Raw genomic sequence first — 15,079 nt, forward strand, 5'->3', positions numbered from 1 at the left:
GAGATTACAGCTTGCCATGGAGGCCAGATATGATTTATTCAAATTCAGTTTTAAGGCAATACAATATATTCTCAAAAATTCTAAACGTAGCATTTTAAAGGAGTAGCTTCAAGTTTGATTGCTGCTCTGCCTTAAAAAATGGTGGGTTTTTTTTCTATTAGAACATTATTCTATGAAAATATTCTTAAATTCCAAGTATCCATGTTACACAAATAAGCAATAAAAGGGCTTTCCAAAGCAAGGCTGTGCTAAGCATTGTAGCTGTAAATCACTGGCTATCAGAACATCACACCATTATACAATGTATCTGCAATGAGTCATCCATTAAACTGTGTTCCAGTCAGAAACTTGGCATACTGGGGTTTGGAAGAAGATTAATGTTTTAATATACTTTAAAACCACTTACAGAATTAAATATACACAGTTGCTCAGAGGGCTCCTAGGTTTTGTGTTACAAGACAGCAAAATATGAAATTAAACAACAAGGAATATTCTTAACAGCACGTGTGTCCATGTTGATGCCACAGCAAAGCAGCCAGCCCAGATTTACACATTCTGGACAGGAATTAATAAGGCTACATCTGCACATATGTGAGTCCTGGCTGCTGAGCAATAGCTCTCCCTGGACTGCAGCTTTGAGCTCTGCAGGGCCAGAGGGGTTCTCACAGCACATCTGGCACTGTCAGCATGCAGTGACCACTGGCCCCTCACCTGCAGGATGCACCATGGCAAGTGTGACACAGGGTGTGAGACAAAGCAAAACAGCCTCAGCATTCCCGAGGGGTTTTATCAGCTTGGTTTCTGAGTGGTGCTGCAGAGAGAGGCAGCTTTTCAGGGAGCCATTGCAGATATGAGCCTGACTGATGGAAGAGTGCAGAGAGGCTAGCAAAGAGGGAGAGAAAACAAGGGCAGGGCTGTGTAATAAAATAGCACAAGATAGTGCAACTTGCTGTTCATTTGGACAGGATCTGCTGCCACCTTCTCCCAGTGGAAGAAGGCAATCCCTGATAAAAAGGCTTTAGAGATCCAGCTATTCCAGGCACTTGTCCTCTACCGTGACACCAGAGCAAGAGCCACCAGGTACTGGAGGATAGGACAAGGCAGTGGTTACTCGAATCTGTATCCAGGAATAGCTGAGCTCTGGGCTTTGAGCCCTGAGCCATGGTAGTTTAACTTTGCATGGAGTATATCTAACAGCCAAGTGCACTTACCTTATGTTTGAGGTGTAAGACTTAGACCTGCAAAAGCATTTCCTGGGGACTAGGTACACATATAGCTTTGATAACATGGATATATCCACTCACGACTCAGTTAAATGCTCCAAGAGTTTTCTAATGATACAACTAGGATTTGTAAAACTATATATAGACACCCAATCTGTCTCTCTTGTAATCAAAAGATAATTATAGGGATGATGGAGATTATAGTAAAAATTATCTTATCCTAAAGGATCTATCTAAAACAACCCAGATAGAAAACTCTGGAGGTAACTTTGTCTGTCTTTAGCATGGGGTGACTCGGTCACCTGTATGTGTCTACAAAGCAGGTGTCCACATGTAAGACATGTCTGACCTTAAATGTTTACAGGTGTTTTTATTCTCTAGATGTACTCAGATGCTGCTCCAGTATCTTTCCTGGGGTGGCCTGCTGCTAGGTAGAGCTGCCAACCCTTCAAAGGATGTTGGGCCAAGGGGATTCCAGAAAATTCCAAAGTCAGTCAATTGGGTGCATGCAAGCATAAGCCACTCAGAGGTGAGATGGTGAGCAAAGGACCTCAATTAACCAAACAACTAACCTGTTATCTGCCAATAGCTCATTCTGCCAACTAAATTTAAAAGTCATCTACATAACTAACCCAAGCCTCTTGATGTTTAACTCCTTCTAAAGAAGGCATTACTGTTTCTTCTTCCATACCCTTATTCCACATTTGCCTGTCATCTGTAAAGGTACTTTGATGTTCTTTCATTTTTTTCTCTTCTGATTCAGGCTACTTCTGTTTGGTCTTAGATACCTTCATGAAACACAGGGTAGCAGGGGCATGGCTGAAAATGGGCAATATTGCTGGTCTTTACAGCAGTCATTGAAGGGCATGTCTGACTTCATGGTATAGATATGCAGGATGATGCAGTCCGTGGAGAAGAATGAGCACTCTGCATTTAATTCACCTGACCTGTTTTAGCCACCTGCTTTAGAGTGAGGTAAATTGGATTTAGACACAGTTGCCTCTACAGGAAGCACTGCCATTTAATCAGACAAATCCCAGTGAGAAAAATAGCTGTGGCAGCATGTGTTTTGGAAACATTATGGTACTATCCTGAGGAGAATTCTTTTTCAAAAGATTCATGCTTTGAAGCATTTTGAAAAAATCTTTTTGGGGAATTCATACTCAAATTTCTCACATTTCAGGCAAACCCTTTTAAAGGCATATTGAAAGGAAAACTTGGAGAGACACCTTGAATGTTTTTAGACATAATTGCTTTATATTCACAGAGAAATATCAACACCTGAGCTGCTTAAATGTTCTATGAATATGAGAGGCCTTGTGTAAAACAGAAGCTCATTAGGGTGTGTCATGTCTATACAGTGTAACACAGAGTCCACGAAAAGGCAACTGTTAACATCTGCACTTGTTGAGCTGACATTCAAGGAGTGGCTACTTGACATTTTTCTATGCCTGTGTTTTTAGGGGCTAATGATATAACCTATTTAACTTTCAGGCTCTCAGATGCATTGGAGACAACACAATTGACAGAAACTTATGTTTGCCAAAGTACTATCCCAAATTTTTACGTCATCTTCACTTTGTTATCTCTCCCATCTCTTAGGAAGACCAAAAGGAAAAAAAAAGCCTCAGTATGGCATCTGAATCAAACACAGTTCTATACTGTGGAAGACAAATTTGGAGACTGCTACAGCTCATATCTGAGGGTAAAGTAATCACACCTTTCTAGAGCAGCAGTTCTGGGGACACATCATGAATTTCAGCAAATCTGGAATGAATTCACTCATTTTGCATAAGCCAGTGTGTGCTTTTGCTTCAACAGCTATTTTGATATGAAAACCTTTGGATTGGACTACATCAAAGCTATCATCCCCCTCTTTGTGGATGAGGGCATAGCTAGAGTGGCAATTACAATTCCCTGTCAACTCCTGTGGTCACCCCTCTGCAGACACATGAATGTCAGAAACTGTGCTTGCTTGCACCTTGTGGGCTCACACACAACTGTGAACCTCAGCAGTGTGATATCGTGCTTTATTCAATTCAGAAATTCTTCTTAGTGGGGACAGCTTCTCTCTAACCTTCATCATTAGTGCCAAATTTTCCTGTTCTTACTCTCATTCTATTGATTTCACTATTGCCCAGGCTCTCTGCCACCTCTTGGTGGCTAAACTGTCTGCTGAGGCTCCTATAAGTAATCTAATGGAAGTAGGATGGTGAAAGAGATGTACTAAGATAAAAGACTTTAGAAATGCTTTGAGAGTGACAGGAAAGTTGTGGAAATAGTCACATTAGAAAAAAAAAAAAAAGAATGAAATTATTTAACAAGAATGGCACCTCCTTAGGGTCTATCCCAAGTATAATACATGAAACAACTCAGAAGATTGAAGCATCCCTTTCCTTTATAGATCTCCCTCTTTTCTGTTTCCAGGGAGGTCTGCTCCATGAGGAGGACTGCTGGGACAACTAAGGAAAATAAGTCACATAGAGCAGCAGTTTTGCCATTTGTCCTCACTGGTATAATTTACGAGCACCACATTTGATAAAAATATGTTTAAAACCCCTCACACTTTGCCAGGCTAGATCAGCAGGAAATGAAAGCGAGAAGAGGTGAAAAGATAACATTTGTATGGTAAAAAAAATACCCAAATTGACACTCTTTCTGAAATGCTGCAAGTCTCCTTTGCTTTCTTGTTTTGCATTGCCTCTCTATTCCTTTGGGAACAGGGAAATACCAATAATGGAACCCCATAAATCACAGTAACCATTCTTTTACAATTGTCATCTGTCCACACAGGTCAGTGTTTTATTTCTACAGTTTTGCTGTAACTGTGATAGAGAGGAAAACGTAGCACAATTGAGCAGTCATGGTTTTCCCTTTAATTTGTTAATGGAGAGATTATTTATAGTGTTCTAGCGTCCATGAGAAAGTGAGCATTTTAATACAGAAAGTGAGACTTTTTAGTATTGCTACTATCATGACTTTGCTTTAAAAACTTTAATGTTAGCAGACACCAGCCTTTGTGCTCTCTTGGTCTAACTAATAATGCTGAATGGAAGCATCTTACTGGTTGGAAGGCTTGTTTGTTCCAGGAGATGGATTTTGGGCAGCACAGATAACCAAGTGCCCCTTGTCCTCCCACCTCATGCCCACAGTGTCAGCAAGTTTAGTGAAATGCTTGCAAAGCGAAAGGGACCACATGCTCCTGCCAGAGACACAGAGTGCATGTTGTACCATCAGCTAGGGTGGTAAACTAGCTCAGGATCTACACAAAGAGGGAAAAACAGCCTCCATCCTTTCACACCCTGCCCCCCCCCCCAAGTTCAAGGGCTGTGTTAGTTACAGGTGCTGCCAGGAGGAAATGAAGTCATGCTACATGTAATTAAACAGGGATTGCTTTGGGTTCTTCCATACCAGGTCTGCTACTGAACCCATATAAGAAGGTGTACATATTGTTTATACATTAAGCCTAAAGAAGAAGTGTATCAATGAGATGGGACAGTGAGATTGGAGTGTGCCTGAATGGATGCTGTGTCCTTACTCTCTGACATAACATGGCCAAGCATGAGACCCTACACAGGGCTGCTAAGAGCTACTAATGGAGCACTGGCCCTTGCTATGGCCTCTATAAAACTGCAATCCAAATATAAACTTTCACGCCATACAGTGACAGAAACAAGGGTGAAACTACCACAGAAAAGGTGAAGAGGCTACAGAAGAATCTGCAGAGAGAACAGATATCTCTACTAGAATGTGAAAGAGAAAAAACCAGTAAGATCTCTAAAAGATTTTTTGGAAGAGGTTATAATTACTGAGACATTACTAATTTGTGACCAAACTTAGCCCCACCTAAAAGCATATTTATATGATGCCCATGGAACTGATGAATTGCTTCAGGCATTAGTGTAGCTTCCTTTTACTCCCATCAGTACTGAGTATTAAAATTATTATTCTTGTGGAATACAGAAAATGAAAAATACAGATCTGATGTGTAAGACTATATTGAGAGATTTGGCAGCAAAAGTTTTATTTATATTTCTGGGGGTTTTAATGGAGAACATAATGTACTATCCACAGATCACCCTTCTACTGTAGGTCAGTTCATTTAGGAAGGTGATAGATGGTATCTCTTCCTATAAGTGCAGCTCCAGTAATAGAGTAATTAATGAAATTCCTAGTTCAGATACAATAGTCAAAATTTTCAGTGTATGTAAATAAGTGTCCATATATCTGTCCTGTTTATTTTAGCCTAAATGTCTTTGAACCTTGTCCATTGATTCTTCATTTCTTGTATGGTCTCCTGGACTCAGATCTTTCTTTTCCATGGTTTCAGATCCAGATAAATTTGACAGAAAGAGAGAGAGAGAGAGAGAATTATATAACCAGAAAACATGAAGTAAATAAGGAAATTAAGATTATTATAAAAGTGGCTTGACTTACCATTTTACATGAGCAGAATGATCACAAAGGATTTAGCTCTTAGCAGCAATGTGAATAAGCATGTGGTACAGACTCTCCTCATGTAAATAACGCCTCGGATTGTCTTATGTCTTTTCTCCCTGGGTCACAGGGAGAATGGGGATGTCTCGGTGTTAGAAAGGAATTTCCTGTCTTGCTCCTCCTGACTTTTCTCCTTGTTATTTAAGAGATCATTCTTTCTTCTTTCAAAATTATATGGATTTGTTGATATCCTCATAAATTATGAATCACTGAAAGTATTTTCCCATGGCATTTCACATTTAAAAACTATTGTGAAACTTTAGGTAGGAAAAAAAAATGCAGGAACTATTGGGGTGAAAACACATTTATTATTTTGCAGAATAAATACCAGCAACTTAATCTCTGTATATGGCTGCGACAAGTGGCATCAATGATTGCTTGAAATTCAATTTACACACTTCAATATTTCTGCTTATATTAAAGGTGAGAGCCATACATACATGAGCCTGTGAAGCTCCAAAGATGCGTATGTAGAAAGTGGATAAGTGAGCAAACTTGAGGAAGTTGGAAGCAGTAATCTTCAAATGGACTTATTTAAACAGTGGGTGCAGTAGGAGTAGAAAAAATCCAAGCTGTAAGGCTTTCATTTGCTTTGTTAATAGGCATCAGCATAAAAATATTATGGGAATTTTTGTATTTGTTTTTGCATTTTAAATATAAATCCTCTAAGTCTTCATATACTCATCTAGAGATTTCCTGTAATTAAATCACATGTCAAAAATGTGCCCTTATCTGCTAATTTTATTTTCCCAATCACAAACTTACAATTTTATTATGTTACTAAGGTAACAGTTTCTACAGTTTCTAGTAAGGTTGGAAGACTGAACATATTAGCAGGTCACCTCACCTCCTTTTTATTCTTTTTTTGGTTTTTGGGGAGGTAAATCTAGAATGTGAGGCAAGATCAAGCAGTGAGTGTACACTCATCCTGTACTTGATGATGGGACAAAAATGAGAGACCCCAGATCTTCCGACCCCAAGTTTTGTACCTTGTCTGTAGATAGTCTTTCACTGCAGAGTCAAAGACATGCAAAACTGGTTTGGAAGAAGAAATTGCAAAACAAGAACTTTGCTCATCAAAACATTTACTTAGCCAATAGCTACAGCCATGACTCTATTGAGCATTTAGGCTCCTCTTCATATTCTGAGCAGAGACTTGAGAGCTGAGTGTGATACATGAACCTCTGCACTGCTTTGGGACTCCATGGCCTCCAGAGGTAACCACTGGTGTCACTTTTACACTGTGCCATAGCAATGGAGGTTGGGAATTTCATCAGGTGATGCTCGTGGGCTGGAACCTGTTCTGTGGCTATGTGGCTCCATGGGAGCCTCTGACTTCACTGGTGCTGAGATTTCACTTCTAATAAAGACCTGGCCAAAAGGCACTAGATACAGTTTTTAAATGAAACCTTAAAACACAGGACTCCTTCCCATGCCCTCAACTTTTAGTTTAAACTATTTCAGATAATTTATTTGTGCTGTCAGAAAGTATCATTCTTAACCCTGAGGTAATGACTTTACTCCAATTTAGGTGCCTGATATCATCTGCCAGCTTTTTATCTCCAAATATCAAGTGTATTTTCATTGCCTCTCTTGCACAGGCTATCTACGCATGATGCTATGCAATGAGGAGAAACAAAATGTGTGATGTTTAAATTATTCTTCTGCTCTTCTACTTTTTAATCTCCAGATGGTCTCTGAGACCAGTGATGTTTTCTTTAGGCTATATATTTTTCTGCTTTAATTAACTTACTTAATCAGCACACATTTGAGAGACACACATGTGATCAGATAATATCAGGTGCAGATATTTAATTCCTTTCATGAAATTAGAGGTAGATAAATGGTTGAATCATAATTGAATGATCTTATTAGACTACAAGCTGATTAGTGTTAAAATGAAACTTGAAATTACCACGTTTGCATTAATTTCACATTGGTTGGGGCTGCTGTAAGGACTGAGCACAATGTGATTGCTGGGGTAGGGAGCAAGATCAGAACTGGATGACTGAGATCTGCCATACATATTTATCAGCTGAGCTGGCACAATTTGTATCACTACCTAAGACCAGTGAAGGTAACTACATCTTTGATTTACTGCCTCCCAAATTAAAAAATGCAGCAAGTAGACCTTTTTGTGCGTTATATTGAAATAAGCCATCTCTCTTTCCATCCTGTCTCTCCCCATGTGCGTGTGCATGTGAAGAAAGACAGGCAGTCACCTAAGGCATCTATCACCTCAGGGGCTTTGTTGGGAATCCTCAGGTAGTTATTGCCAGGAGCAGAGGAGGTCTGACACATACTTGTATGGATGGGCTGGCTGGAGCAAGTCTGGGGCTTGCATAAGATTCAAAGATTTTTATTACTTGGTGAAAGATCAGAGCAAGTTTGAGTGAAATTCTCAGAATCTGCACCCTCTCTATGTGTCTTCCCAGATGGCTATCATTAGCTGAGAAATGGGAATTCTTGGTTTTGGCATGGCCATAGTGATTTTACTTGGTTGCTAGGATGGAGAGGAGTCATGCAGTACTTACAGGATCCCTTTTTACAAGACCTGGGTTAGGGACGACAGCAATGAGGTGGGCAATTGTGAACATGGAGTTCAGCACATAGGAAAAAAACAAATTCTTATGCAGTGTTATCCTTTGACAGCTGAGGCTCCTGAAAAATATGTAACACATGTCATAAATTAGTGTTTTTCCTCTGATATCACTTTAACAAGCTCTTTCTGGCAACAGTCTCTCAAGAATGTCTTTTGGCAAGGCATAATTGGAAAATACATGCCTTGCATTGCAGCCATAACCTCTGAAAAATGTTTGGGTTTGTTTTTACACCTGTTTAGCACCACATGCTTTTTAGACCATGTTGTAAAGACCTATCCAGCTACATTCTTAGTTCTTGATGCCTTTCTTTAATTCATTGCAATTGAGATATGAAGTGGTGAAGTAGAACTCTGAGAATTTTTGGATGCACTTGATACAAGTAATGAATATGAGGAATACTGCTTTATAAGTAACTGTTCCTTAGAGACTCGATTTCTCAAACTCTGATGAAAATAATTTTCTACTTCAGGAATTAGTAGTGAGACAGGATGGGAATTTAGACAGGAATCTCCTTAAATTACAGGGGGATTTGGGTTGATATCCTGCATATTTCTAACTCCAGCTGAGATCCCAAACCAGAGGAGGTAGTTTTCCTGCTCAGAAGAAGAAATCTCTTGAAATCACTGCTTTTGGGGAGGGTAGGATTTATGCTACTGTGGGCAGCAGAGTTTCACAAGATAAATTTTCAGAATTCTTGTGAAACCAAATCATGACTGCAGTTTCAGACCTGAACCATCTCCCATTTCTAATTCATGCCTAAATCCTCATGTCACCTCTTCATACATCCATGACGCAGAGAAAAAAGGCCTCTGCAGCTCTCCACGCCCCAGAGCATAGTGACAGAATGACCGAGGGTGATTGCAGAAAGGCAGTCATTGAGCTGTTAGATAATGCTGTGCTGTCCAGTGATCACTCAGAGCAAGAAGGCAGAACTGCTAAGTAAAGAACAGCTAAGAAATACTGCTGTCTTGCTGGGTTAAGCTCAGTGCTAGGAATCTTTTGCAGTCTGGAATGGTGGTGGCTTTCTTCTCCTCTGCATGTGGAGGCCAATGCAGAATGCACTCTCTTCAAAAAGAGAGAGTTAATCTAGCCAATTGAACTGTCCTCTGCTTATTTTGCTTGCTTTCTTCATTGATTGCCTTTCTTTAGCCCCTTGGTCACCTGCCATTTATTCTTTGTTTTCCTTACACCTACTTTCCAAGTCATTACATGGAATTCTTTCTTTAGCTTGAGCTCATCTCTCTGGTTATGGTTATCAGCATCCAGCAAAGCTTATCACTTCTTTTGGCCTCCTTATTTATCAAGTCAGCATCTTTGGTTTAGGATGTTCATGGGATGCAGATCCTGGTGGCTAGGAATGAGAATATCTCTGTACACTTGTCCCTGATTTTATAACCTTCCTTTAGGATCAGCTATTGGCAAATATTGAGCACCAGATACAGGGCTGAGTTCATGAACTTTCTGCTTAATTCACTGTAGGACATGGTATTCAAAGAAATGGACCATTATTTGGAGGTATTTTTGCTACATTATGCTCTTGTGTTTACTCCGCTTGTATTTGTCCCCAACACAAATCTAGTTTGATGTTCCTTTTCTGCTCCTAAGATCTGGTGATATTTACTCAGTCCTGAATCTTTCTTTTTCCCCATACTCCACTACAATACTTTGCCTATGCCACTTAACCCCACTTTTTTGGGGACACTATGACATGCTTATTTCTGTCTTTCTTTTGCAGCCCTGGGAACAGGACTGATGTGACATCAGTTCTGTTCCCAAGAAATAAAAATATCCTTATTACTGGGAACAATCTCTACAGCTCCTGGCCACAGAAATGTAGACCTTTGTCTCTCCAGGTGCCTTTCTATGTGATTTCTGGTACAGAGAGTCTTTTGTGATAATCTCAGCCAGGTAGATGTGTCTCAACTCCTATTCCTGTCCTTCCTCATTGCTCTGCTTGACTTTCGGCAGTCTTATTCATCTATTAAATTGGACTGTCCATCAATACATGTTGCATTTGTTTGCTGCCCAGCCTCCTTTCCCTGCTTGGCTTCCTCTCTTAGTTCTACTTTCTCCTCCTTTCCCCTCAGTATTCCTCTTTTTCCTTGATCATGCCTTTCATGTTAAAGATCCATCTGTAATATTGGCATTTATTTCCATACTCACACTTTCTAATTTGACCTTCAGTGTTTGCTGTCACAATAGCATTGACACCTGCTGGACTTGGTCTGCACCAAGAGGAGAAAGTGGAACCAAACCCTTACTTGATTTCTCCTTTCTGCTGGTTTTGACAATCTTTTGCAATCTTCTCCTTCTCTGACCTGTTTTAGCTCTCTTCCTGGCCCTTTTTATGTTACTAATCATTCCTTTGTGATGTTTTTGAAGGCTTCTTGGCATTGTCCCCACCACCTTTCTGTAATCTCCCTACTCTGCTTCACTCTTGGGCACATGGTGTGACTCTTGGGGATGGTCCTATGCAGGGCCAGGAGTCGGACTCGATGATCCTTGAGGATTCCTTCCAATCCAACTTATTCTATGATTCTGTGTGGTTCTGATAAATCAGTATGCAAGAAGGCATAACTAAGCCAGTTATCTGCGTCTAAAACCTGTGAGCTTTTTGTCACTCCAAGGCTCTATCCATTGTCTCTTCATATCTCAGAGTCTCCTATTTTTTCTGTGGCTCCCCTGTGTTTCACATTGATTCTGTCTTCTATATTTCCTTTTTCAGAGATAGGTTCTCCTACCTACTGACAGTCACCCTTACTTTATAGTTCCTATCTCTACTTCTCTATTAAAATTAGAATATTTTCCTCCTAGAACTGCACTGTGAGTCTGCCATTTTTCTCATGTATGAATACTGAGAATACTGATTTTCACACCTAGTCACTTACTTTCCTCTCTTCCCCCATTGTTTAGTTATCAAATCATTTTCATGCCTTGCACCATGTTCTCCCTTGTCCCTGGGGAAAACTCCCAAAAAATTCCACAAAATGTCTTTCCATCCATTACCTTTCAATTCCTTTTAAAAGCCTTGGCAGCAATTAGACTGCAGGTGCATTCATAACACAACATCTATTATTCTGACTAATATAGATTTGTTGTACTCCCCATCTGTCTTTACACAAATGTCTTTGTTTTAATAATTCAATTGGAAGTGATTTGGAGGTAGGAGTACCTCTTTTCTTTTGTGTTTTATTAAATAATATAACAGGGTCTCACTCTGCAATTATAGAAATCTTGCAATAATGTGACGATGCGTGAAGCTGTTGGACACTCTACTTTATTAATACATTCTCCTGTTATGAGTTAGCATTGCTTAGTGATGCTCATCACTATTGATTCATTATTCCCTTCTGAAAGTACTGCAACATCTGTGATGCCAGATCATTATATTATGAATCTTGATACCCAAAAGCGAACAGAAAATAAATCTCCGCCAGCAAAAACTTTTATATGGGAAACTGCAATCCCTGCAAACTGCCTCTGAAATCAAAGGCTATTATAGGTCCTGAAATAAACTCTTGCTATCTGATGGACTGTCTGATTGACAGCTTCCCTTCAGCTGAAGGTCAAATAATCTATTGCTGTCATAGCCAGATGAGAGAAAACAGCTGAAGGTTACATGAGCCCTGCTCCCACATAGCTTCATTCTCACTTTCCTATGATTGTAGTTTGGTTTCTTCTTTGTACTCCCATTATGAAGCACTTTGGTTTAATTCCTTTCTGTCTTCTCCCTGTAACCTTTGTGTCATGGCTTAGTCATGGAAGGGGAAGGAGAAGTGGAGGAGGAAAGGCAGGAGGAGGTGTGTTACTGTCTGGAAGGCTGCTGCAAAGACCAGTCTTTCAGAGCAGCCTGGGACCAGTGAAGATCATACGTTGTTCATGACTCAGAGCTCAGAGTGAGTCAGACAGGCTGACCCTGCCTTGCTTGCTGAAAGGAGTCACCTAGCTGGTCCGTTTAGAATACCTAATTTGACCAGATCTGGTCTTTATTGTCCCAAAGAACTCAGACCAGAGTATGGGGTTCCAAATCAAATGAAACTGTGCTTATTCCAGTTTTCTCAAAATACTACTGTGGCTGTGGTTTTGTACTATTTATCTGCTTAGATGGGAAGGGAATTCATCAGTCCATTTGGCAGAGTTTCTAGCTATCACTGTATCTGATTAAGACGTGTTATCACAGGCACTCATCAAATTACCTCTTTGGAAATTACCAGAATTCACAGGCTGTATTTTGGATCCACTTATTTGAAGTTTGCAATCTTACAGAATCTTGTAAGCTCTGAAAAGTCCAACCATTTAATTTTCTTATGTTTCCTAGTCTTATTCTTTGTGGGAGTGATGTTGGGGTCTTGACCTTTTACTACCTTTCCTGTTTGACAGTTGAGGCAGAGAAATTTAATTGACAGTACACAGGTTCACTAAAGAACAAGACTGAAATGCTCTAGTTAAGCTGCCATAAAGTAGCTGTAGTGCTTTCAGTGAATATCAGATTAGTCTCCTTAAAAATTCTGATATAGCACATCCCTGTTTTTTCCTTTTAATGCAGATAACAGGCTGCACACTAGTGCCAAATTTACTCTTTGTGTTGAGTCCTGTAAACACCTACTCAGTTCAATAACTCAGTCCTTCAGCTTCAGATGCAGGTAGTCCTGTCCTTGCGGAGCTTGGAGTTCCCAGCCACTGCTCCGTGCAGTCATAGTGCCTGGCAAGCTCTGGGCATGCTCTTCAAGGAACAAAAGGCAATAGGGAAATGAAAGGCCTTACTGCATCCCCAGCTGCACCATTTCCCCATGGGCTGCACTTTCACACCAGTCTTGAGAAACATAAAAACATGGTCTTGGCTACACCTCACTGGGTGGGGTCCTGTTGGTGAGAGGAGCCTGTGCTCAGACTTCTTTATCAGGATTATATAAAAAGACACAGACAAGCTGCTTCTCACTGCCATGATGCCTTCCAAAATTTCCTTTTGTTGAAGTGCCTCAGGGAAAGAAGAGAAAGAAGTAAGAAACACTTACTTGAAATAGAAGAAAATTGCCAAGGAAATCAACAGGGATGTTATAGACAAAGCATGACCAACGATCGCCATATAATAAAGTATGAACGCCATCTGCAATTTAAGAAAAAGAAAAGGCAAGCATGAATAACTGGTAGGCACTTGGTTTGTTTTCTCATTAAGGAAGAATCTAAAAATCAACCTCCCATTTTGTATTTTTTTTTCTTTCAAACATTCTTTTAAAATATTTTTAAATAATAGCAATCTATTAAATAGCACGATTCATGATGATGCATTTCTTACATATGTAGACCTGTTCCTGATATACTAAAGTAACTGATGAGATCCCTGCTCACATTGTGTCACTAACTTTCCCAAGCTCTAGGATAATGCAAAAGACGTAATACATTTACATTTTTAATATGCCCATGACAAGTTTTCACACATATACAAAAAAACCTCCAAAAAACCAACCTAAAAAGCACCTATATATATATATAAAATAAAATAGGTTGCTGCAGGATTGTTAGAAAACTTTCATGGGTTGAATGCAGCTTAAACAACAGGGATCAAAAGCTTAATGGTCAGATTCGGAGATGAGTCAGTATTTAACTGCCCTCAGGACTTGTATTAGGGCTGAGTTTTTGTCCAATGTATTCAACAATGACCTGATCCAGAGAAACTTCTAAATTTTCAGGTGATACTTAGGTTCTACAGATAACAGTGAGGCACTCACAAAGGGCCTCATTTAACTGAGGGGACAAGAAGATGCTATATGAGCTTTAATATAGGAAAAAGTGGGCTGATAGACCTGGGACAATTGATCTAAATCCTGTCTACACAATCTTAGCTTAGGACTGGAAATCAAACTCAGGAAGGACATCTTGGAGTCATCCAGGCCAATTCCCTGAATCATTGGCTTACTGTGTAATGATAGCTAAAAAGCCAGCAAAATATTATGATTAAAAAGGCACTGAGAGTAGAACAACAACATATGTTTTAAATTTATAGCACTAAAATGTGTATGTGCTTCTAGTCTCCATACCCCATGAACACAGAAGAGCAAGGAAAGGTGAAAAAAGGCAACTAAAATAGCTGAGGTTGAGTTTCTGTGGGTACAAAGGCTCAGATTCTCCTTTTTGGAGAGGAGACGTGAGAGGGGGCTTATGGCCAAGGCCTTCAGAGTCATGGAAGCAGTAAATGAGGAGAACATTATCCTCAGTGCACACCACACAAGAACAATAGAGCCTGAGACAAATTCTGGTTCACATTAGTGTGAGCCCTGGTGCTGGGCAACTCAACGGTCGGACAATGCTGTGAATCCAATACCCATGGACAGATAATTGGGCTTTCACTGTGACTTGTGGCAGTGAAATCTAAGAGAGGCTGATCCATATTTTTTATGCCAGTTGTAAAATAAAATTGCAGGACAGCACCTAGGCTTCAGAATGTTGAAGTATTTAAATGTCACACTTTGGTCTCAGTCAAGCTCTCAAGCATCAGCCATCTGTCAGAGGAGTGAGTGAAGGAGGCTAAATGCCATGCCAGGCCTCACCACTGCCTGCTTTCTGAAAGCAAGGACATGTTAGCGGCCTCTCTGGGAAAAAAGACTGGAAGTCTTAGTTCCTCTGCTGGGTTTATTTTCTTTTCAGCTCTACTTCATTCATTTTTCTTTCATTATGCATGAGCAATTTTCCTCTTCTCAGTGATTAGATGAATTGCTTTTTGTAGCCTGAAGTTTTGACACCCCTGTCTTTTTGTTG

General features: G+C 40.0%; 1 protein-coding gene across 2 annotated transcripts in view; it reads right to left on the bottom strand.

Moving 5' to 3' along the window:
• Positions 1–15,079, bottom strand: part of CALCR (calcitonin receptor) — a 155,225-nt gene that overhangs the window by 29,023 nt on the left and 111,123 nt on the right. For both annotated transcript variants that reach the window (XM_083867200.1, XM_083867199.1), the window contains 2 exons: positions 13,339–13,430; positions 8,255–8,381 (listed from right to left, as the gene is read on the bottom strand). In XM_083867200.1, the coding sequence (XP_083723326.1) occupies positions 8,255–8,381; positions 13,339–13,430 (219 nt within the window). The remainder of the gene's footprint in view (positions 1–8,254; positions 8,382–13,338; positions 13,431–15,079) is intronic.

This window comes from Zosterops lateralis (genome assembly GCF_965231275.1).
Source record: "Zosterops lateralis genome assembly, chromosome: 1".
In the NCBI taxonomy this organism is placed as follows: Eukaryota; Metazoa; Chordata; class Aves; order Passeriformes; family Zosteropidae; genus Zosterops; species Zosterops lateralis.